Here is a 26,511-nt window from a genome sequence, read left to right as displayed (position 1 = left end):
ACAGATATGAGGCTCGTTGTCAAGAGGAAGAAAGGGTTTAATAGCTGGATTTAATGGGTGACATATTAAATCTGAGCATGATCTCCGTGTGCTATTCAGGAATGTCTTCTATCTTGTAAGAGTTTAAAGGTCAAAAGAAAGTACTTTCATAAAGCCTTCATTTGAGCTGCCCGTGGTGACACATGCCCGCCTGTGCTTCCAGTACTTGGGAGGCCGAGACAGGAGGATTGCAGGCTCGAGGACAGTTTCAGCAAGTAGAGACAGTCAACAACTTAGTGAAACCCTGTGTCAACACAAAATTTTTTTTTAGAAAGGGCTAGGGTGTATCTTAAAGGTGGGAGGCCCCTGGGTTAAAGTTTCATTACTACAAAAACAAGAAAAAAAGGGGCTTAGGTTGAATTACTATACACATACGCATGCACACACAGACACACACATAGTATTGTCTACACATACACATCTTGACAAGCCTACTTTTCATTCCACATGTCCTCAGGTCTTAATTAAAATCTCTTCTAAACAGGTTGTCCACTGACAGGACGCAGGGCAGAGAGTACATGTCACTCACTCGTTTTTTTTATTGCATCTACATAATTGCCTTCTATGTGATATAGAGGCTGTAAAGGCTTTCAATATTAAATTCATGCAGAAATCCTACAGAAGAATATTGATATGATTTCAAACCAGAAACAAGATTTTTCCTATTCTTAAACAGTAGAAGAAAATTTAAAAAAAAAATTATGACGTATGCTAATAGTATGTTAAATCCAGTTTGAGCTTAAATGCATCAAGAGCTACATGTAAGTTTGTGTTAATACTAGCTTTCTTTTAGTATTTAAATATGCCACCCTGGCCTGGCCAGCCAGATATGTTACTTTCTTTTTATATTACTTATGCAGTAAAAGCACTCTTCTTAAGGTGTCAAAAGTCTCATTACTTGATTTATTCAGGCCTGTCACTTTATACCTTGTAATCCCCGCGCTTGGGAGGCTGAGACAGGAGGATCACACAGGTTCAAAGCCAGCCTCAGCTACTTAGTGAGGCTCTCAGCAACTTAGTGAGACCCTTTTTCCAAATAAAATATAAAAATAGGTCTGGGAGTAAAGCCTGGAGGTAGAAGGCCCCGGGGTTCCACCCCTAGTACCCCCCCCACACACACACACACACGCCACCCTGATCCAATAATAACAAAACTGCTAAGAACCTTCATATTTAGATCAAGTGTCTATGGAGAATCCCTGCGCTGATGGAGCACTTTTATTAGTTTAAAGAAGCAAATAAACAAGCCGGTGTGGTGGCGCACGCTTGGAATCCCAGCCTTCGGGAGGCTGAGACCGGAGGATCACGGTTCGCGGGCAGCCTCAGCTACTTAGTGAGACCCTCCTGTTTCAAAATAAAGGATAAAAAATAGGGCAAGGGGTGTAGCTCAGAGATCAAATGCCCCTGGGTTCCATCCCCAGACCCGCAAAAAAAAGAAAAAGCAAAACCAAATAGAGGAGTTGACAGCTTATCATCCAGAATCTTGATTCCTTAATCACGACTACTCCAGAAATCCCTCAAAACTCAAAAGAATACCTCCCACCCTGCTAGTCCAATGTGTGGAAGACTGGAAACTGTGAGTTACTGATATTTAGAAAAGTTCATTTTGAGATTATAAAATGAAATAATGTTAGTGGACTTGTCTCATACATATTTAAGAAATGGGCCAAATCCTTGCTTTTTGTAGGCACAGTTATATCTGTAACAAACAAGTCATTAACTGCGATATTGAGTATTTATGTTTTGCTCTTTTCTAGGGAGCTTCACCACTCGTTTGAATAATGCTCTAATAACTTGTATTGCTGAGAAAGCATACTTATTTGCTGGAGGCCCTAATCAACTAATTTCCTCTAATGGCATCTGAACTCTGACTAAAAGGATGACATATTTCTCATTTTTATAATAAACAATCTATGTTACATGGTCTTATTGGCATTCGCATGAAATACTTTCAAATATTTACTCTCATTTACTAAAAATGGGCCAATATAATGTGTAACCATTAAGCTTACCTTTTTGATGATAACTGTGTAGTTAGTTGAACTGCTTCAAAAGCACACATCACAAGAACAAAAGGAATCAAAATCTGTTTAAAACAACAACAAATGACACCACTGTATCATTTTGAAACAAATACTACTTCTGCTTACAGAAATATTTTCAGCTTCTCAAATAACTTATATATACACTAACAAAGAGCAAACACTGAAATAAAAAGAATGATATCAGTGACATAAACCTTATGCTAAGAAATCGGATACTCTCCCTAATACGCGGAAGCTAGGGAGAAAATGGGTCATAGGAGGAACTCGAGACAAAGAAGGAGATACTGTACATGAGCAAAAAAGGCGACCTGACTGAGGGGATGGGAGGGGGAGAGGGAAATTCTCTAATGTACAGGATGTACTTAAACATATCAAAGTCAATCACTAAGCCAAACATGAGAAGGAGGGAGGGGGAGGAATGGGGTGGGAATTGGGGAAGGGCTACATGAGTGATGTGTGCATGTCTGCCTCCACCATCTTGTACTCAGTTAGATGTACTACAATGTACCAATAAAAACATTTAAAAAAGTAAAGCCAGATGCAAATGACAAAAGACAGTGATGAAATTGATTAAAGATCTACATTAACATCAGAAGCACAGGAAATTTTAACAAACGTCAACACACAGGCCAGAGAAAAGCCTATTACAGACTTGTCCTATTTGACTCATTCTCATAATGAAAGACAATAACCAAATGATTTCAAGAAAGTGTGAAAGGCACAGAATGCCCAAATCCAGTGAGCTAAGCAGCTTGATAATTTGATCCACAGGTCTCTAAACTCATCTGGTTGTTTGAGCCAATAGCAATATAAACATAATTCAGCCTCTTTGTCACTGCTTTTAGTTTTTTTTTTTTAAAGTACCAATTTATTTCTGCTTACAAAATTAATGCTCATTTTAATAAATTTCAAAAAATATAGAGAAAGGTATAATAAAATTAAACTATTTAAAAATTCATATTCCAGAGCTAATGCTGTTAATATTTCGAGGTATAACTTTACAATGACTAATTGAAAAAACTATATATATATAAACTATACACACACACACACACACACACACACACACACACTTGATATTTAAAATAAAGGGAAATATGGAAAATAAATTATGTGTTCGTGATTGTGTAAGACTCTTTTTCAAGTAGAAGATGTAAGAATAAAAGAGAGTTCAAGGAGGGCCCTCACTCACTCAAGGACACCAGTCAACAAAAGACATCAAATGTATTATGTTATTAAAACGTACTGAATTATGCAGAAGATTTTTTTAAATTTTTTATTGGTGCACTGTATTCATATATCATAGTGGGATACAAAAAAAACTTTTGTAGACATACATGCACACATCGCCAGTCAACCCCCACCCAATTCCCACCCCATTCCCTCCCCATCCCTCCTTCCCCTGCTTGGCTTAGTGGTTGACATCTAGTATTATAGCAATTTATCAAAAATTAAAAATGATAATCTCACATAACAGTTTCATTTGTCTGATACCAAGCTTTTGATAAATTAAAGATAACATTTCAATATTTCTTTTTGCTTTCTTTCTTACCAGAGAATATTTTTCTTTTTTTTTAAGTGAAACTATCATATATTTATATTTTTATTTTTCAGAAAAAAAAATCTATCCTAATATGGAATATGGACTCTAGATACCCAAAATGATCTCGAAAAAGAACAATGTTAGAAGATGTATATTTTCTGATTTCAAACCATATAAAGCTACAATGATTGAAACAGTGTAGTACTGTTCTAAAGGCAGATATATAAACTATTGGAGCTAAATAAAAGCCTAGAGCTAAATTCTTCCATATATTGTCAAGTTATATTTGACAAGGTTTCCACAAACATTTGGGGGAGGAAATACTAATCTTTTAACTAAATATTGTTGAAAAATTAAAATTACATGAAAAAGAATAAAATTGGACCCTTACCTAATCCCATATACAAATATTAACTCAAAATAGATAAAAGATCTAAATATAAGTCTTAGGACTATAAACTTTTAGAAGAAAATCTGGGTCATAAACCTCACATCTTTGAAATTGGCAGTGATTTCTTGGATATGATTTCAATGGCACAGGCAACAGAAGGGTAAACAAATTGTTCTAATTTGAGCTTTCTTTAAAAAAAAATGAGACTCATAGTCTTTAAAAGACAGAAAAAAGAACAACTACCATACTAGAAGTGTAAATGAAAATTAAGCAAACAATAAAACATTTTAAAGAATTCAACAGAGAATAGACATGAGAAAATTCTGTCTTTTTAATGTTTCCTAAATTTACATCTCGATTAGTACAAAACCAAAATGTAGTAGTAGTATATTAGAGCAGTAGCAAAATTCCTGAGAAAATGCGTACCTTTAACAATTATACACAATCTGAACAGAAGCCAAAGTGCTTTGAGGTAGGTATTATTTTATTTAAATAAATATAGACTAGTTACATAAAATGTGCCAGGCATCATGGTAGAGGAGACTTGGTAGAGGATAAGTATCATAACCCCAGAGAAGAAAGGAAGATCATGGATTACATTCTACAAGAGGGTTTATATCCATAGAAAGCCAAGGATGTGTGTCATTATTTTTGTACTTCCCCCACTTAGCTAGTGGCTGGCACATCACTGATTGGAGAACTCAGTGACATATTTGTTGAAGGAATGGATCCATTTTAGGCACGTGGGTAACACAGAGAAGGTCTCATGATGGGCACCCTGGGTTTAGGCAGCCTTAGAACTTTTAGCAGCACTGAGTTTTGACCACAGCTTCCCCATAGGATTTAATGCCTTTTGATATGACTTTCTGGGATTAATGTGGAATCCTTGATCTTTGGGAATCAAACACCCCTTTAAGAGTAAAGCAAGAAGATATGGAAGTAAGGGGTGGAGATTTTAGAAGAATAAGAAGTCCCACCTCCAATTTAGAAGAGGTGTTACACCAAGTCTGAAATGTATCTTCCTTCCACTGTTATTTAACCTTGGCTCAATGACTTTATAATCTTAATGTCACATGTTACATCCTCTTAACTTCACAATGAACTAAATCTTAATCAATCAATAGCTTAATAAAAATAATAAAATTAGAAAACTAACCTTCCACATCATCAGGGCTCCCATCACAAAAGGACTAAACACAGTCACAAAGCAATAGACAGAAGCAAGATCAAAGCTAGGGAAGAAACAAAGAGAAAGATTTTAGAATTCATACTGTTTAACTTCAAAAGAATGTTTAATTCTCTGTAATCGGCCCTTACTAAGTCACAAGCATACATCATATCAAGAAATATTATGAGGCCACAAAAATAAGGTTCACCTGTATGTGCAAATACATACTAATCTCCAAAATATAAAATTGAGCTGGGCGCGGTGGTGCACGCTTGGAATTCCCCGCGCTTGGGAGGCGGAGTTAGGAGGATCGTGCAGGTTCGAAGCCTCAGGAGACCCTGTTTCTCAAATATAAAAAAATATAAAATAGGTCTGGGAGTGTAGCCCAGAGGAAGAAGGGCTTCTAGGAACCCCAGTACCACCAAAAACAATAATAATAATAAAATAAAATTATATATATATATATAATTTGAGTAAAAAAACAAGGTATATAAAAAAGATAAAGAGGTTCCAATTTGATATTTATATATCACATATATGTGTTTTTTATTTAAAATTACCTGTTAACAGAAGCTATGTTTCCAGTTCCAAAAAATGCTATCAGTAAGAAGAAAACCTAAATAGTTAAGAAAATGCCAAAGTAATTCAGAATTCATACCAATTTCTTTTTCATTTAGAAAGGACATGCCAACTCTACTGCAAAGGGAATGTGCTATTTCACTTGTAAATTCGTCATGAATTGTTTAAAATGAATGTTCAATCATATCCTTGTGAACGCATTTTGAAAGAACCAGACTAAAGGAACAATGTACTAGGAGTTATGAGGCCTGGGAAGTCATCTTTCTTTGGTCAGTAGAACTTCTAGAAGGTTAATTTCCTCTTCCTGAACACGAGCAAGGTGGACCTTATCTGTTCTTGGCTGGTAATAATTTTTCAAAAGGAGAACACAGACCTAGTGCCTATGATAGACCATCCTCAGCTCTAAGACAGGGTGTAGCTAGGAGGCAGAATGCCTCTAGGTTCAATCCCTAGCATAAGACACACACACACACACACACACACACACACACACACGCACACGTGCACATACACGCACACGCACACACACATACACATACACATACTGTTCCAGGTGCTGCCAAGGAAGAGGTTTTGGAGAAGAGAGATGATATAAAAAGCTAAGAAGAGAACTTGGACTGTGTCCTCGAAGTCAAGTAAAAGGAACGAAGAAAATCAATAGTTAAATGTTATCGCATGGTCGAGTGAACTGAACACATTAGAAAGTGTATCAGAAAGCCCCTGTGGACTGTTGAGAGTTTCCGTGGAGACGTTCAACAAGTATTGATAGGGCACTGTTATGTGCCAGGAATTGTTCTATGCTGGCGGAGCTAGTATACAAATGAGGAGGAAACAATGGCGGAGATTCTCGATTTTTCTTTTGAGAAGTTTGGTAGTAAATGGAAAGGATGGAGCCCAAGGGTAGTTTAGGGGGAGGCAGGGCTCAAGCAGGAAAAGTGGAAGGAACCTGCGAGACAAGATCAAGTTGATAATGAAAGTAAGAGCTTATAGAGGAGAGGAGGAGAATATTTATTTTCTGGGTATGAGAGGTCCAGCCTTTGCACAATAGTAAATTCAAAGGAAATACCTCTAACATTGATAAGCCATGTATCTGGTAAGGGTTTAATACCCAAAATATATAGAAAACTATATTCCACAGCAAAAACAAAAACAAAAACAAAAAACCCTCCAAGGTTTGGATTAGATACTCTCAAAATAGCACATAAAAATGGCCAACAGATATATAACAAATACTCAACATTACTAGTCCATAGGGAGATGAAAATTAAAACCATGAACATTACTCACACTTGTTAGGATGGCTGTGCTAAAATGATGGACAGAACGCCGGGCGTGGTGGCGCACGCTTGTAATTCCCGCGCTTAGGAGGTGGATACAGGAGGATCGCGCAGGTTCGAAGCCAGCCATGCTGGCTTAAGAAACCTTGTTTCCAAAAATAAAAATATGTCTGGGAGTGTAGCCCAGAGGTAGAAGGGCTTCCAGGAGCCCCAGAACCACCAATGAATAAATAAATAAATAAATAAATAAATAAATAAATAAATAAAAAACAATGGACAGTAACAAGTGTTGGCAAGGGTGTAGACAAAGGGGGAGCCCTATACATTATTGGTAGGAATATAAATTAATTACAGCTATTATGGAAAACATTAAGAACGTTCCTCAAAAAATTTAAAACACAACTATGGCATAATCCAGCAACCCCACTTCCAGATGTATATCCAAAGGAAATGGCATCAGTGTCATGAAGAGACATCTGTACTCCTCTGCTCACTCTAGTATAATTCACAATAGCCCAAACATAGATAGCATCTAAATGTCCATGTATAAACAAATAAAGAAAATATCTACATATTTTCTATCTAGCCTTAAAAAAGGAAATCTAGCCTTAAAAAGGGAAATCCTGCCTTTTAGGATAGCATGGATGACCCTGGAAGATATGATGCTAAGCCTGACACAGAAAGATAAATGTAAAACTAAAATAGTCAATCTTAGAAACTGAGAGGAGAATGATGGTTAGCAGGGGCTGGGAGGAGGGGAAAACAGGGATATTGTTGGTGGCCAAAGGATACACGCTTTCAGTTATCTATGATAAATAAAGTCTAGAGATGGAATGCATAGCCTGGTGACTAAAGTTAAAAATACTATATTATATACTTGATAAATTTTACCAACAGAGTTGATCTTCAGTGCTCTCACCAAGAAGAAAGGAAAGAGAGAAGATAAAAGGGAAGAATAAAAGAAAGAGAGAAAGAAAGAGACAAAGGAGAAATCAGAAACTCTATGAAGCAAGGGATATGTCGATTGGTTCGACTGGTGGCCATTTATACACATAAGAAACCAAAGCAGCAAGTTATGCACCTTAAATATGTATAATTTTTTCAAGTATATTTAAAAATTATATTAAAAAAGGAATACCTCCCTATGAATTTCTTGAAGTGGGCGAGGCAGCCGTCTCAGCAAAAAGTGAGCTCTGCGCACCGCCTTTCAAATTTCTAATGCTAACAGCTTTCACAATATTTGAAATAGTTAAATTGTCTCTAATGTGACTCCAAAACCTTTCGAGACCATGTTATAGAACATACGTTTTATGTAAGACACACATTTAAAAGATATAAACCACCCAGGCATGGTGGTGCATGTCTATAATCATAAGACTTACAAGGCTAAGAGGGGATCACAGGTTCAAAATCCAGCCTCGGCAACTTAGTAAGGCTCTCAACGACTTAGGAAGATATTTCTAAATAAAAAATTAAATAGGGCTGGGGGTGTAGCTTGGAGGTAGAATTCCCCTGTGTTCACTCTCCAGCTCCGTACACTCACAGACACACACACACACACACACACACACACACACACACATACAAACACACACACACGACATGAACCCCTAATAGTGGCTTCTTTTAGGGGAGGAGTAATTGAATCAGAGCTAAGAGTCGAAAGAAGATTTCAACCTTAGCTGTGATGTTGTAATTTCTAAAAAATATGCACATAGGTGACAAAATTTTAATTGTTGATATCTTAGGTGGCAGGAACACACATAGGCTTGTTTATTACACCAATCTCTACACTTCCCAATAGCTGAAATTTTTCTTCAGTGTGAACTTCAATAAATAGGTGAGAAAGCTGTGGACGAGAGGTTACTAATGTAACACCACTAGTCAATGATGGACAGAAATATCTTCTGCGTATTCCTGCCCCACTGAAGGGAGGCAGCAGGTCTTAGAAGTGGCAACAAAGGATACAAGGAAAAAGGCTCTGCGGATGTCATCCAGGTGGAGTTGTCGGAACTGACTTATATCAGTGTTATAGCAGAACTGGATGCTGGTGAGCTGTGAGATGACGGGAAACACATAGATGCATCACGGCAGTGGCACAACCACTCTGCGCTCAAAGGCAAGCGTACAATAGCTAACTTAGCATGGCCAGAAGTGTACCCTGTGCTAACAAAAACATCAACAATCAATATTGTTCTATAACTTCATTATGCCTTAGTAAAATCTGCAGAAAGGTCAAATATGTTGCTGATAACATACTGAAAGAGTTGCAGCGTTAGAGTGTGTAGCAACAGTGAGAACTGGGCTTTTGCCTATTCTACATAAACACCTGGCTCTGAAACCCCTATCTAATTCATCCTGCTCCAAAGTCACAGCGCCTTAATCTTCATATACCAGGTACAATATAATATTAAATGGGCCGGTAAAACTAAATAGTTTTTCTTTATTCTCTTAATTCTATTTGCACATAAATCATTTTGTTTAACAAAGGAAAATATTCCTAGCCAGGCGTGCTGGCACACGCTTTAATCCCAAAATTCGGGAGGCTGAGAAAGGAGGATCGCGGTTCACAGACAGTCTCAGATACATAGTGAGGCCCTTAGCACCTTAGGGAGACCCTGTTTCAAAAATAAAAAGACTAAAAAATAGGGCTAGGGTGTAGCTGTAGCTTGGAGGTACAATGCCCCTGGGTTCCAACCTCAGTACCAAAAAAAAAAAAGAAAATATTCTTGTCTTTGGTAAAAATGGAAAACCACTCAAGTACGTCAAGATATTACACTTTTGCTTAATTCCCACTCATAAGTGAGTTTAAAATCAATACTTTCCTACCACCACTCCCCCCGTAACTTCCCTGGAGTGCTTTAATACTCTTTTCTAGAAAATGTTTTTTTTTTTTTAGTTAAAATTGTATTTAATAAGTGACATAATGATCCTTGATTAGTCTGCTGAAATATTCACTATTAGGAAAAGTTTCTGACCACTTGCATTAATCTAATCAAACCCGCTTTTCATGAATTGTTTTTTATTATTCCCAGGCTGGAAGTTATTAATATACTTCAATAAAGTTTCTTCTGTATTGAAATCAGTTTTTATGAATTATCAATTCCTCTCTGTAAACTCAACTGGAGCCATTTAAGGATGGATCAACCATGTGTTCATAGGGCAGGACCCAGCAAAACTGTAAATATCTGGTATATCTACAACACTGTAGGTATTCATATAACAGAACTCAATAAAAACTGTAGATAATCTATCATTAATATTTTCAGCTACCTTCAGTGCAAAAAGATGAGAGATAGTGGTTTAACCTCTAACTCAGTGTGATAGAATTGTCCTAAAAATTTGGTCGGCTTTTAGCCAGTTCCAAGTATAGTGTGTTATATAAACAGCCTAAGGTTGGTTCGGAGGCCACATCCACTAAGGTAAGAGAATAAGCATCTTGGATTGGAATGACTACAAAAGCAACCATGGAAACTTAAGCATCACCTTATAAGCACATGTATAAATGGGTTCACGACAACGATAAAGTTCTTTTGATCAAATAAAGCAACAGATGAAACAAAGGGCATTTTTTTCTTCTCTATCCATCTATTCTGATTTTTTAAAATCAGTGATTCTCAAGTAATCACTAAGATAAACCCAACATATACAGTACCTACAAAACCATAAAACTACGCCTTTTCTTTAATACATGAAAATTTTCCTCACAAATTAGTTATTAGTGCCAAATAAAACGTACTAAACTTCTTTAAATGGTAACATCTTCAGTAGAATAAATTTTCTATGCTCTAACGTCCAACTTCCTTATGGTACACAAATACTTTTGTATTTTAAAATGAATGCAACAAGGACAAGTCACCTTCTGATTACAGGAAACACCGGCTTGCTGGAGGGCTTCCTGTTCCATGTGTATCCAGACAAACATCAAGCAGGCCAACACTAACGGGAAGAAAGCTTCGTACCTTAGAGGTGAGGGATAGAGAGAGGGAAGGCAGAAATGAAAAGGAAAAAAATTAAACAAGGGAAAGTGCAAATTTATACTGAGGCCTTCCTTAAAATGAAAATAATTTTGGTAATACTTCTTAGTCTCACTACCAGGCTAAACTTTTCTAGGTTTTCTAGAAAAAGAAAGTAGAGATGTTTAAATTTAGACATCAAAACTATTTTTTGAAATTTAAAATCTTGATATAATTGCATGTTTAAAATAGCAGAGATATTTTTAAATCATAAAATACATATTAATAAAAGAGATTAATAAAAGAGAAAGAAAATATTAAGACAAAGGTAAAAAAGATAATTCTTGAGGCTGCTACATTCTTAATTTTCTAAAAAATGGGTGCAATACAGATACACAAACCTCTTGAAAGAAGATAAAAGGATTAATAAACATAAAAATGTTTTACCTGATTAAGGCTGACAGAAATCAAAACAAAAATGAGATTCTGTCAATATTAAAATATATTCTTGATAAAAGTGCAATGATAAAGGAATTCTTAGACTCTATAAAAATATACACTTTTTTTTTTTTTTTTTGGTGGTACTGGGGTTCGTGGAAGCGCTTTAATCTCCGAGCTACACTCCCAGATCCATTTTTACATTTTTTTTTTATTTGTAAGGGGAAACAGGGTCTCTTAAACCAGCACGGCTGGTTTCGAACCTGCATGATCCTCCTGTCTCCACCTCCCAAGCGTGGAGATTACAAGTGTGCGCCACCATGCCTGGCAAAAATATGTACTTCTTGGAAGACATACTATACATCGAGAATCTCAAAAATATTGATAAACTGTAATCCAATAACACTATTTCTGGGGACTCATTTTTATAAAATTCCCACTATAAATATGTAGATTAGAATATTTTTTATAAAAAGGAGAGAAATGGGGGGGCACCCACGTGACCATAAGACAGTGATTGAATAATGTATGCAGTATTTTGGGCCAAAGTGTGCGGTGGACACACACAGGGGAAATGCCCAGGAGGTGACACAGGGACAGAGGCCTCCTTGCCTGAACCGCTTCCGCCCTGGCTGACTGAGGTAAGTGTTCCACTTCCGTAGTCCAAAAAACCTCAATCCTAGGACCTGCCACACTGTTTAAACCACATGTTTACTTGTGTACACCACCTACTAGTTTATAAAATATATGAAAACAGCATCTGTTTATCACCATGGCAGGTCCAGCTCACAGCCATTTTTGAATGAATCATTAACTAACACAAAAGAAGACAAATAAAACCTATTTCCCTTTTAACTCTTTCCATTACTGGACTCTAGGCCATTTGGCACCATTTCCTAAACATGAAAAACCAAAAGAAACAAAATGCTTTCAACTCTACCACAGCCATAAATGAAACTGGAACCTGGGCAGAAACATCTGGGCTTGAGAAAATATGCACAAATCACTGGGTTGGTAATATTTAGAACATCCAAGGACCTGAACATGCTAGGAAACAGGCATATGTGCCACTAGTAAAGCAAGTATAGAAAACTGTACAGAGCAGTACTATTTATGGCCCATTAAAATAGTATTTTAAGCTGAGTGTGCTGGTGCACGCTTGTACTTGAGGGGTAGAGACAGGAGGACCGCAGGTTCGAAGCCAGTCTCAGCAAGTTGGCAGGACCCTTAGCAACTTGGCGAGGTTCTGTTTCAAAATCAAAATAGAGATGGGGGCTAGCTCAGGGGGAGAATGCCCGAGTTCAGTCCCCAGTGCTGCGACCACGACTATTCCTACTACTCTACTACTACTAATAAAATAGAATCTCATGTTCTCATTTGAAAACACCAAATACTCCTAAGGACAGGATGAGATAGTGCTCCTCAGAGTACGCCTCATTTTGTAAAAAATTATGAAATGGCATTTAAGGCGAAAAGAAGTTAAAAAAAGCTCACCCTGTGGCCTTCCTATATTATACTGAGAAGTACACAAAGAAAATATCGAAACTACATAAAAAGCTTTTGCATAAAATATATCTCAAAATATTATTTATGATGGCAAGCCAGGCATGGTGGCGCACGCTTGTAATCCCCGCGCTTAGGAGGCGGAGATTGGAGGATTACGCAGGTTCGAAGCCAGCTGTGCTGGTTTAGGAGACCCTGTTTCCAAATAAAAAAGTATAAAATAGGTCTGGGAGTGTAGCCCGGAGGGAGAAGGGTTTCCAGGAACCCCAGTACCACCAAAAAATATATATATGTCATTTATGACAGCAAAAAGGAGAAATAAGTAAAGTGATTAAAAAGGAGGAATGCCTAAGTTAATCAAACTACATTCACATAATAAAATACTAAATATTTATTAAAATGGAGTCTAGGAATCCTCTGATCCACTTGGGAAAATGCTTCTAAAATAATGTTTAGTAGAAAAAAATGCAAGATTGTACATGTGATACGATATTAAGTCTATGTTAGAAAGACAAATACAGAGCTAAAACAGAAAGGAAATACAGCAGAATATCAACTGAAACAGGAGAGTTCATCATTTTCTCCTTCATCACTACTTCCCAATCTGTGGTGATACTGGAAGGAAGAAAGGAAAGAAGGAAGGAAGGGAGGGAGGGAGGGAGGGAGGGAGGGAGGAAGAAAGGAGGCAGGAAGGAGAATGTCTGCATCCTAGCCATTCTTTCAAGCTCAGTTGAACTGTCACCGCAGAGTTTGATGGCACGACTCAATTCCCCTACTTAACTTTATATTCATTCTTTGTATCATACAATGCACAACTCAATTGCAGTAACTTGACTGCTCCATTTTGAAGTTACCTAACACTATAAAATACAGCCCTCATTTTACAGCAGTTTATAACACTACCATATGCCTGTGTTACAGTAATAGTTTTCTCTTTATGTCTGCCTGTGGCTCAAGACATTGGAGATATGAAAGAAAACATAATTGCTGGTTAACCAAATCACAAAGGCGCATACACTAAACAGGGGCCAGGATTTTACAAAACATTGCAGTTATACGTGTAGCTAATCTTTCCTAATATATAAAAACATAAATCCCATAGTTCTGCAAATAGTACTACAGATTTATCTCCTTTCAAAAAAACTATACATTGTGCTTTTTGTGTAAAATGTAGATCGATGAATCAGATAAAGACAATCTTTCTATGGCACTTTATGTCTTAAGAAATCAATATTTCTATATAAAATTTGGAAATACAAATTAATAAACTGAAATATCAATAACATGACATTATGGGCTTGAGGAGAACTTATGCAAACCCTACTAAATTAGGATTTGCTGCTTTGGTCTCTGTGTATTTATATAGGGCTGCAAAGGCATTTAAGTTTATAATATAGTTTACTAAGCAAAAGGATAACAAATGTAAAACTTCAAACTTCAGAGGAAATATTTAAATAATTAAAGAACAAACTATTTTCAATCGTTGCAGTGGCTCCATTTGCATAAAAATAATTAAGTGATGATTAAAAATGAATCTATTTTATTCATTAAATCAAGGATACATCATTAGAATTTATCACTGTATTTCTGTAATATAAAAAACTATACACTTCTTTTAAGTATCATATTTTTGAATCTTCACTAATTTACATAGAGAGTCCTCTAGATTATCCAAAACAATGATGCTGACCCATACAGGTAGACTAAGCTTTGCAAAACTGATTGACAGTGAAAAGAAAATTTACTAACCTAAATGATTACACTATTCTGTTTCTAGGTATTCTTCTGAATTTTTTGAAAAGCTAAATATAGATACTGATCTTGAATAATATATCTCTTAATACATTCATTAATAAGGTCATATTCAACATTATATTCTGATTTCAGCATGAACTTTCACTTTGCAGATTTTCTTAAAATAAATTAACATCCATATGATTCTGTTTTGATAGCCCTCCTGACCAGTACACTGATGATTTAAACACTGTAACATTTATTCCCAGAGCAAGTTACTGATTTATTCACACTACATTTTAAAATAGTTGTTCATTCAAAATTAAACTTTAAATACTCTTCCTTTTTGTTTCACTCTTTACTTCTAATCCAGCCAACCAGATCTTTTTATAGGTTAGTTTCTATTTTTAAACCTGCTACACATTCCTGTGAATTTGTTTATTGCGTTAGAATGTAAAGGTTCAAAGTATAAAAGGCTTTATTCACTATTAAGTGACTATGTAGAAGCTAGCATGTTATTTCTGGACCTTCTTAAATATTTATTTCCTTAAGCCAACCTCTGAGTATAATCTCTTAATTATAGTTGTGTGTCACTTCAAAATGGTAGGTTAGAATAGAAATGATTTTATCTTTTGCTTTCTTATCTAGAGTAAAATCTTGTACATATTCAGCATCACTTTGACTTCGATGGGTGCTGGTATAACAAAATTATTATTCTGAATTTTCACCAAAAAAGCGGAAAAATGTGAAGAAGTTTAAGGCCTTATGATGTTTATACTCATGGACAAGAACAACTACACGATCGCATATTTCAGGTTTTATTTGAAAGTTTAGAATTCTAACTTTCAAAGCAAGCCCATCTTATTATTTTAAATTTCCACTACAATTAGTTAAATCTTTATAGTCATCACCCACATCGTTACACAGGGAGTAAGGACGGCAGGAGCTGTGGAGACCTTTGCCGAGGAAAGGAGTTCGAGCATCCTACTAGGTCACTTCCCATCTGGGGTCTACAAGAACTCCTGGGGTCTGGATGAGGATGTTAGGGCCTAGTATGAAAAGACTTTGAGAACTTCTCTCTAATCCTGCATTAGGAAGGCTAAGTTTCCTGGAGTGAGCCCAAGATGTGGACCCCAAAGGGCTTTACAAAATCATCCAAGTTTTTTCATATAACTTGTTGAGATAGCAGCATGATGAATCCTTCTATTTTAGAATATTTCGATCAAGATCCTGTTTGGGGTTTAAATCTGAACTATGAGTGATATTCATTCAATCTGCCTGCTCCTTGCATAGTTGTTAGTTATAAAGTAAGCACTTTTCACCTTCATAAGGATGTAAGCAAGGACGTGATAAAATGTGAAAGCAAGTGAAGGATTCTTCCCCTCACAGTAAATAGGGGGAATATATAATTCTCCATGGAGTGCTAAAGAATGCTTCAGAATTCACATCAAATCAAGTTACTGGGTTCTTTGTTTTATTTGCTGAGAAAATTTCAATTTTAAATAAGTAAAAGTTAATTCTTTAACTTCTGGGAAAATATTCTGAAAATTCCTTGAAACGGAGGCTTATTTGGACTGCCATACATGTAAGAATAAGAATAAAAACAAAATATTACATTCACATACCAATGAACAAATTCAAACATTTTTAAAATTTTTTTGCAAGACTGATGTCTGATTCATAGATGTCATGCATACTAAGCAAGCACTCTACTACTGAGCTATGTCCAGCACTAAAGCATAATTTCAAATGCACGAAAAGACAATGCACCAATAAAAAAAATTAAAAATAGAATGCATGAAAGAATGCAACGGAAATAAAAAGCCTTCTAAGTCTCTGAGACTTAAAATTCCTTCATCATCCATCAGAACTTTCTAATGCTACGGTGTAGTGAAATTTCAGCCACTTTAGCAAATAAACAGGAAGACAAAGACAACAGGCAACGTCTGAAGTAAGAAAAAGAAAAGAGAAGCTGATGGCTTAAGTCATGTACAGTTCATCTCCCTAGCACATAAAGATTTATGAATCATTTTTCACTCCCAAAGATCACATTTACTAATAGAGAAAACATCGCTCTATCTCTAAAACTTGTTACTGTAAGATTTAGAAAGTTTTAATGTTTATACCCCGTGCTTAGAAGTATGTAGGTTGACATCAAGGAAGTCAGTATGCTGCACAGTCGCTGGAAGAGAAGTGGAGAACTCAGCAGCGGCACGACCAAGGAGGAGACTGCAAGGAAACACAGCGGTCAGTGGTCAGCGGCCAGCGGCCAGCAACGGAGACTCAGCGAGCTCAGAAGCCCCACGCCACCTAGTGTCCTTTACTGCGTTTAGGATCTGGGCGGCCTTTAACACCAGTTGATGTTTGCCCTACAGGTTTCTGCAAGAAATCAGAAACCTCACACTTTTAACTAAGATTATCCTACTGTTTTAACTCTATTTTAGATTAAATAACTCAAGATTTTCTCAATTTATACCCAGACTAAGATTGCTGCAATAATATTAACTCCAAAGTGGACAATTTGTTATGGCTAGTGAAATAAAACATTTGTCTCAAGATTCAGCAACTTGTCTCGTCAATGGGGACTTATATCTCAGTTCAGAGGGAACTTGCTTCCCAGACACTGATCTTCCATACTCTCCTCCTCGAAGGCTTCTCCTTAAGTCGTGCTGACAGCTGCCAGTGTGCTATGTGGAGAACAGAGACAGGAGCGGGGGACTCACTGTCCATGAGAGACGGAGTGAGGGGGATCTTGAGAAATGAAGTAATCTTTCCCCACAGGATAAGAAAGGCGAACTACTCCAGCTGAGGCGAGGCAAGGCAGATGAAAGGGGCCGGGGAGAGAAAAATATAAACGCCTTCCATCTCTGTTTTGGAAAGGAAGTGAGCACAGTTTCCTAATTGCCCTTATGCTCCAGGGTAGGGAGATTTGAGATGACCTCTCACGGGATCACTCATTAATGGTTTAATTGTGGGGCAGGTTTGTTAACCTATCTATGCTCAAGTTTGCTCATCTGTCAAACAGGGATAACGCTAAAAAGATTTTGTGAAGTTTAAATATAGTTTCACCTATAAAATGCTCTCTGGGCATAGCACCCAAACATAGTGCTAGGGTCATGCGGAGATTATAGCATGTTAGCAAATCATGCTCCCTGTAGCGAGACTCTGGCCTATTAGTGCTCAGACGGGGCCTTTGGAGAAAATGATGATTACCTATGCATCAAGTGTGAGTGTGTGTGTGTGTGTGTGTGTGTGTGTGTGTGTGTGTGTGTGTGTGTGTTACTGGGATTGAACCTAGCAGCATTCTACCTCTGAGCTACACTGCCAGCCATATTTTATTTTTTATTTTCTAACAGGGTCTCTCTCACTAAGTACGGAGAGTCTCCATAAACTGCTGACAGCTGGGCACGAACCTTTGCTCCTCCTGCCTCAGCCTCCCAGCAGTGGGATTACAAGTGTGTACCACCCAGCCTGGCTTCAGTCAGTTATTTCAGGCCTCAAATCAAGGCAGAGATTTTCTATTCAAAACAGATACCCAGAGGAACATGTATGCGTTTGTAGAACAACAGCAATAGATTTGATTCTGAACTCTCTCTCACCCTCCCAAAACAATAATAAAATCAATAGAGACAATAAATAAAATTGCAAAGAATACTCCAAATGGTGGGGGATGCCTAGGAAACGTTATGTAATAGGCACATATGTTCTACTATGGATAAATTACACAACATAATAGAGATCAAGCTTAAAAGATAAAGATGTTTTAGAAATTGTGCACAGAGGTTACAAGTACCCCCACCCCTAACAATATCTTCATCCTAAGATTTTTATTTCTTCTCTACCTTTGTATCCATTTTTGAAGGTCATCATTGGAAGGATATTGGTGGGACCATGGCTATCATCTTCCCTCATTCCATATAAAAGTACAGACATAAATATGGAATTGCAAGCCAGAACTGTATCAGTATGACATGTGATTTCTAAAATACATACAGGTAGGCCGAGCGTGGTGGCACACGCTTGTAATCCCCATGTTTGGGAGGCGAAGTCAGGAGGATTGCGCAGGTTCGAAGCCAGCCTTGCTGGCTTACGAGACCATTTCCAAATAAAATATAAAAAATGGGTCTGGGAGTGTAGCCCAGAGGTAGAAGGATTCCATCCCCAGTACCACCAAAAATAAATAAATAAATAAATAAATAAAATAAAATACATACAGGTATATGTAACACATGTTTATGTATACATGGTATATATGTGTGTGTATGTGTGCATAAACAGATGTGTGCATACAAGTATAATAGTAGATAATTTCTAACTTTGTCCATTGGAAAAGCACAGAAGCAAAGATATCCTAGTTGTGAATTGTATACTCAGTGCCCATACCTTGGTCTCTATTGAAATTTCCCTACTAAAAGAACCATATCACTCAGAGAGTAAACACCAGCACTGGGACAGGGTAGATTTAAGGTGAATCTAATAAACCGTTGTCTATGGGGGAAGTGCTACATGTTTTAAAATGTTAATATTGTAAAAGTTCATTCCTAGGTCAGTTAAAAATAAGGATAACAGGATAAAGACGGAATCAATAGTTAAATTTTTTTGCAGGTCTGGGGATGGAATTCAGGAGCACTCTACCTCCGAGCTGCACTCCCTGCCCTATTTATACTCATTCTACATAAGTAATATCAATGGCCTTGGCTTAATATTAAGACTTTGTGCTCAGTATATACTATGTTCTGGCATCTTTCTGTTCCATGAAATTAATAAAGATTCATCAAATTTCTACTCTTTTGAGGATTATATTCTTCAGGGAAATAGCAGCTAATATTCTATTGAAGTGGCTAAATTGTGATGAAAACTCACAGAAAACCCCAAAATTATGAATAGAGAATATAATATTAAAGAGGAGCCTTTCTACTTTGCCACATAACTTCACAAATATGTAGTCATATGGACACACATTGAGAAAAATGATTTGAAACATTCCGCTACCTTTGTAAAAAGTATAATGTGTTGGGAAGTGACTAATCAATGTTACTTTCAGAAAGAAAAATGAATAAAATTTAACCGTTTTCTAGATTCTATGTCAGAACTCAGAATTTATTAATTGACATGAAAATTAAACATAGCATTCTCTTCATGAAAACCTCTGATCTTCTAGAATCACTCAGTAGATTTTTATCAGATGTTAATAAATACACATCCTTATTACCAGGTCATAAACTTTCTATCAAGCGATTCTTCTTAACATATGCACACTCACAAAAGTTTTAATTTTCTTTGCCAAATTCCAGCAAAGTGCAAAATAATAGCTAGTTATTATTGTTTTCCTGAAACACAATCATTTTTCTCTAATAATAATATAGATACAAATGGATCATGTGAAGATTAGAGACCTGATGGTAAGGCTATCTCATTTGGCTTCAGGGGCTGCTTACCTAGTACTGTCCAGCTTACAATCTGATTCAGAAGCGGAAGACCTTGTTTCTTGAGTAGACTACTGTTGGTGTTGAACACAACATACATGGAAAGCGCTATGCTCAGCATCTGAGAGCACAAACAAGCACAATAGGTCAGTAAAAGAGAAGGTGCTGGAAGGCTACAGAAAAAACAACAGCCATGCTTAGGGAAGTGTCAGGAACAACTGGAATTGGGCCAAAATGCTGCTGAAATTAGACAAGTACCTTTCCGTGGCCCGGGCTGAGTTGGTACCCCTGTACTAAGCAAAAGCCCTCGTTACGCATGATATGAGGCACTGTGCACGGTCCAGAGTGTTCTGGCACACACCATCACATAGTTTCTATTAAGAAGCATGTTTTTAAATGCTTAAAATTTTTTAACTTGTGAAAACCAAGAGGGTGACACATACATAGGACAGCATATATGGTTCAATGCCTTCTACCTCTGGCCCTCCTTCCCAGTAATACAGATTTAATCATGACATATTTTCATGGGCTGAATATCTACCTGCCATTGGCATAAATAGAGGTAAATACACTTCAGAGAAAATTTATAAATTATGGTAGAAGCTGCCAAACTGCAACTTGTAGGCAATGGCCTGTTCTTATACATACAAGTGTTAGGGGAAGATAGTTACTCCCATTCATTTACCTGTTGTCTTTATTTGCACTAAAATAGTAGAGTTGAAAACTTAGACTGGATATGAGCCACCAACCTAAAATATATTCTGTCTGGCTCCTTAGAAAAATGTTTGCAGAGACCTGACCTAGTGGACTCCTCTTTTAAGAAATTAGTTAAATTATGACAAACTGAGTTCTCTTTGAGTTCAGACTGGCAGTCTCATTACCAAATCCTGCAAGTACATTTAATTTGCTTTCATATTTTCAGTGAATGAAGAAACAATATATTGCTGCTGATAAAGTAATGAATTACATCCTCAACATTTTATATTTTTATTTTACTTTATATAATTTAATTTAATGATAGGGTCTCATTAAGTTGCCCAGGCTGGCAACTTGAACTTGTACTCCTTCTGCCTCAGCTTTCTGAGTAACCAGGATCGCAAGGTGCGAATACATTGCAATTTCAGAGATTTTAACATCTCTGGATATATGTATATGAGAAGATACGTATATGTTGGAATAAATAAAATTAATGCAGCTAATAAAGCTAATACAAAAGAAGAACTTTATAGTGGAGTGACCTACCACTCAGGGGTATTTCTTACAAATCAAGTGAGAATCTTAGCATGATATTCCTTGCTCCCACAGAGCGAAAGTCAGAAACACTCACTTCTGTCAAAGTTCTCGCTATCATAATTGGATTCTGTCAAAGCTACTTTGGTTTTAGTATGAAGCTAGTCAGTGTACCATTTAAAAATGAAACATGTGTTCCAGTGGCTTGACAGGATATTTGACAAAGTGCTTCTTCGCTTTTTATAAGTTCTCCAGGAATAAATTTACCTTCTCTTCTAAGTGTGGCATGTTTTTTATTTCAGGTTTTTAGGAATATTTTCTATTATTTCAGCTTTGTTCTGAGGAAACTTCTTTTAGAAGGTTCCTATGAGTGATTTTTTTTTGCCAGTATTCTAGAGATGGTTATTTATTCACTTAAAAGTGGATTCCAAATCTTTTCTACAACAACAAAAGATAGTATTTTGCAAAATATTACATTATATAATCTCTAATTGTCACAGTGCTCTTGGATAGTTTCTCTACTTACACACTAAAAACAAACTAAGGTGAACTACTGAAAGCCACACATCTCGTTTGCAGCATAACTGGGAACTGACTCACATTTGCTGCATTGAGTTTAAAGTCCTTGTCACGATATCAAAGACACCAACCGAGATGAAGTTTTCCTCCTAGGGCATCATCTGAAGTCCTAACCTGGCTCTTCGTGTAAATACTCGAGGCTGCCTTCATTTCAAAGAGGCTGGCCTTCATGAGGACCACACAGAAACCCAGCCCTTTTCAGTTCCCATTCTGACCAGCACACAGCCTCGCGCCTCCTCAGCCTCCTCCCCGAGCATCGTCACCTGAATCTTATTCACCTTTTTTATTTCATACATTTTATTTTCCTTTTTTTTTTTTTTTTTTTGCGGTACTGGGGATAGAACCCCGGGGCATTCTACCTCCAAACTACACCTTCAGCCCTATTTTTTAGTCCTTTCTAGGTTTGAAACAGGTTCTCACTGAGTTGCGGAGGGCCTCCTAAGCAGTAGCAGAGGCTGTCTGCCAACCACGATCCTCCCGTCTCCCATGTCTGTCTTTAGGATGCTGGGATTATAAGCATGCACCACCACGTCCTCTATTTCATACATTTTAAAGAACCTACTTCTGCGTACTCTCTTCAACAACAACAAAAAAAACTGTCTCCTCACCTGGCAGATACTGAGTGATATAAATACCATATCTTAAGAACATCATTAAATATAACTCTAAGATATCATTTTGCTATGTCACTAGTATAACATAATATTAAAATTTTGCAACTGACCTGTAACAGGTGCATCAACAGCTCTTCCTTTGCAAAATTGTTACCTTTTTTTGTGAGAGATGTTACAACAAACAGGGACAGCAGAAGAACCAGCAAGCCTGCACACATTCTGTTTCAAAATACAATTTAAAATTTTCTTAAGACATTTTCTGAACACATCACTTAAAAACTTGATACATTTTCATGCAGAACCTCTCATTTGTGTGATTCAATCAAAATGAAGTATCAAAATGGACACAGGGGTTTAATAAGAAAATAATAACAATGTTAGTCCAAAGATCCTGCAGGGAAGTGGTTATTTATAATCTCCACATTTTTAGTAGCTTTACCTTATTTCCATAATCGAATAAAAATTTTTACATATACCAGCTACCATAATTCTTAGCTGGAATTGGGTAAATTCACAGAAAAAAAAAACATAAAAAAGAGCTGAATACATACCAGCATCTATAACCTACATTTTATGACTGTACACTTATTTATAAAAAATGATCTACATTTATAATTCAGATTATTTCCATCGGGACAAACAGCTCCCTTTTCTCACTGATGGTGGTGCTTTTCTAGGCTGTGCTGGCTAAAGGAAGGGTGGAACTGTTCACAGGGTGGCTTGCAGGTGAGCACATCCCATACGTTCACTGTGCACAGCAAGTGAACGTCAGAGTTTACTCCTCAAGAACACGAGGTACAGTATGGTTCCTGGCGTCAAATACAACTGACACCAAGGATGTGGAGCACTCCTGAGCTCTGTTTCTCACATCCTAAAAATCGGAATAACATAATATAATTGAAATTCAGTTCAAGACAGGACTGGAAACCCAAACGTAACCAAGAGAAAAAAAGTTAGTGTGAAAGAAATAAGAAAGGGCAAAGGTGGGGCTAGACACCTAAGGACAATGCGAAGCAGAAATCCCCGTGAATAGGCTTGGTTTTTTTTTTTTTTTTTTTTACTGTTTTTGACTCTGAGAACCATAATAAAAGGTGTTAATATATTTAACAGGGGTTATATTAATTCACAGGGAAAATATCCTGGTGTGAAAAGGATTCTCTACTTTTTCTCTTTCTTTCCTTTCTCCTTTTTGAAAATAATTTGGCATTTAACTTATTGGTAAATAAATTTTTACTTTAGTGCCCTCAAATAGGAGGACATTAAGCTATGTTATACACATCATTTTGCTTTTTCCTCTAATTTCATCCTTAAATATTTTACATATGTCTTTTTAACTTTCTAAAGAATGGAGTTGCTGTGATAGATCAAATAGAGAGGAAAAATTTCTCCATAAACCAAGAATCAAAATAAAGATGCTATCAGAGCTATAGCGGGACACCAACATAAAGTTAAAATCACTGAGCAATTTAAATTTAGGAAACAGTGACTGAGAAAATAAATTATATTTCTCATATTTTAGGAGTTTTATTTGTTTCCTGCATTCATCTTTATTAGCATATGCAAGTAGCAAAATTCTATAGAGGCCAGTTATATAATTTATTTTCCTTTTATCATATGATCAATTCTGCTTAACTGTCAATACTGCTTAAACAGGACTGATAGGCTGAAACTGATAAAAATAAGGAAAGGGCTTCATAGAAACACTAGAAGAGCTCACAGCATTCAGCAGAAGAATAAATGAAAACATTTGAATTTATTTTCTCATGTACTATTTATGGTTCATAACCTGAAAAATGCTTTGACTGGGCAACACTATTTAATAAAGTATGGTCTAGACAGTAGAGTCTTAGAATTCAATGTAATTATTTGGGGGCTCTGGGAATAAATTAACTTTCTGGGATAATTCCTAATATTGCATATTGGTTTTCTTGCACAGGTGAAAGAAAATGTATAGAACCTCCTAAGTTAGCACAGAGTTGAAAATATTTAACCTTTCTGCTGCTAAAAACATTGATAGGCCCACACCTATTAAAGACTAAGTTAAAAAATTTTAAATGCTTATATTATCTCAGCAAGAATCCAAGGGCACAAGAAATTAAAAGGAGAATAAATATACAAGATTGCATTAAACTGAAGAGCACATCAGGTAAACAAAACAGAACCTCTAAAGAGAGACAACAGAATGGGGAAGATTTTTGCCAACTACTCCTCTGATAGAGGACTAATATCTAAAATGTACAGAGAGCTCAAGAAACTCACCACAGAAAAATCCAAATAACCCAAACAAAAAAATGGGCAAGAGGACTAAATAGACACTTCACAAAAGAAGGAATTCAAATGACCAATAAATATGAAAAAATGTTCAAAAGCATTAGCAATCAGAGAGATGCAAATCAAATCTACCCTGGGGTTTTACCTAACTCCAACTAGATGACAATCATTCAAAACACAAACAACAACAAATTCTGTCAGGGAATTAGAGAAGTGGGAACCCTAATATACTGTTGCTGGGATTGGATATTAGTGCAACCACTTTGGAAAACAGTACGGAGGATCCTCAGAAGAATGGGAACGAACTTACCATATCATCCAACAATACCACTTCTGGGTATCCACCCAAAAGAAAGGAAACCAAACTAAAAGCTAATGCATGTGTATCTATGTTCATAGCTGCCCGATTCACCATTGCCAAACTATGGAACCAGTCAAGATGTCCATCAACAGATAAACGGATTGCAAAACTGTGGGATATGTACACAATGGAATGTTACTCAGCCATAAAGAAAAATACAATTACATCATTTACAGGGAAATGGATAGAACTGGAGGACATTATGCTAAGTGAGATTAGTCAGTCACAAAGTAAAAAAAAATTGTAGGCTCTCCCTAATAGGTAGAAACTAGGGAGAAAATGGGTCATAGGAAGAACTCTAGACTAAGAAGGAGAAACCATAAATGAACAAATAAGGTGGCGTAATGGAGGAGGATAGCAGGGGGGAAAAGAAAACTCCCTAATATCCATGGCGTTCATTCACAAGCATATCAAAGTCAACACTAAGCCAAGCATGAGAAGGAGGGAGGGGAGCGGGGAGGGGGAGGAATTAGGGAAGGGCTAAATGAGCGATGTGAGCATGTGTGCCTCTACCATCTGGCACCTCACTAAGATGGATGGCTACAATACATCTTGATGCTTATAGAGTTCAGAAGAGAGTAAAAAAAGATTACATAATAAATAAATAAGAAAGGAAATGTTAAGTGAAGGAATGATCATGTAGCTTACCAACCACACACACACACACACACAGACACAGACATACAGGTGGTAACTACTTATTTTACAGGGTTTTTGTTGTTGCTGTTAAATTGAGGAAAAATAGATATACAAACAGAATGGGGAATTCAAGTAAAATATACAGAAGCATTTCAAACAATTTGAATGAATAAACATGGAAAATCTGTCAAGGTAGTGAGTTTCCTCCCATGGATATGTTCACACACAGATTAGGAGAGAAAAAACTCATTTTTCTAGGACATTTTAGTGTTGACATGCTCAAAGGCACATCCAGGGATAACAAAATGACTTTTGGACCAACGGAAGATTTTATCACATGAAAAGTAGAAGCTTTATCAATTCTTCAATATGCAAAAGAAAGTAAGCCTAGGGGTGTGTGTATGTGCATGTGTGTGTATGTGTGTGTGTGTTTTACTGGGGATTGAACCTAGAAGCAAACAACCTCTAAGCTATACACCCAGCCGTATTTTACTTTTTGTTTTGAAACGGTCTCACTAGGTTGCTGAAAGTTTTACCACAATGCTGAGGCTGTCCTCAAACCTACGATACTTGTCTCTCAGCCTCTCAAGTACTAGGATTACAGGCATACGCCACCACACCCAGGGAAGCCTAGACTTTTGAGGAACATGGAGGGTATTTGAAATGATCTATTTTTTTTTAATGGAATTTCATTGTTTGGGGCTTTCAGGGGATATTT

General features: G+C 36.7%; 1 protein-coding gene across 1 annotated transcript in view; it reads right to left on the bottom strand.

Moving 5' to 3' along the window:
* Positions 1-26,511, bottom strand: part of PIGN (phosphatidylinositol glycan anchor biosynthesis class N) — a gene marked incomplete at both ends in the record, with an annotated part of 98,152 nt that overhangs the window by 20,885 nt on the left and 50,756 nt on the right. Inside the window, 8 exons of the mRNA XM_080714674.1 lie at positions 2,052-2,125; positions 5,175-5,250; positions 5,747-5,802; positions 9,011-9,097; positions 10,902-11,004; positions 16,800-16,902; positions 20,112-20,220; positions 22,633-22,741. Of these exons, the coding sequence (XP_080570800.1) occupies positions 2,052-2,125; positions 5,175-5,250; positions 5,747-5,802; positions 9,011-9,097; positions 10,902-11,004; positions 16,800-16,902; positions 20,112-20,220; positions 22,633-22,741 (717 nt within the window). The remainder of the gene's footprint in view (positions 1-2,051; positions 2,126-5,174; positions 5,251-5,746; positions 5,803-9,010; positions 9,098-10,901; positions 11,005-16,799; positions 16,903-20,111; positions 20,221-22,632; positions 22,742-26,511) is intronic.

This window comes from Muscardinus avellanarius (genome assembly GCF_963383645.1).
Source record: "Muscardinus avellanarius genome assembly, chromosome: 17".
Classification (NCBI taxonomy): Eukaryota; Metazoa; Chordata; class Mammalia; order Rodentia; family Gliridae; genus Muscardinus; species Muscardinus avellanarius.
This window is presented reverse-complemented; position numbering and strand designations above follow the sequence as displayed.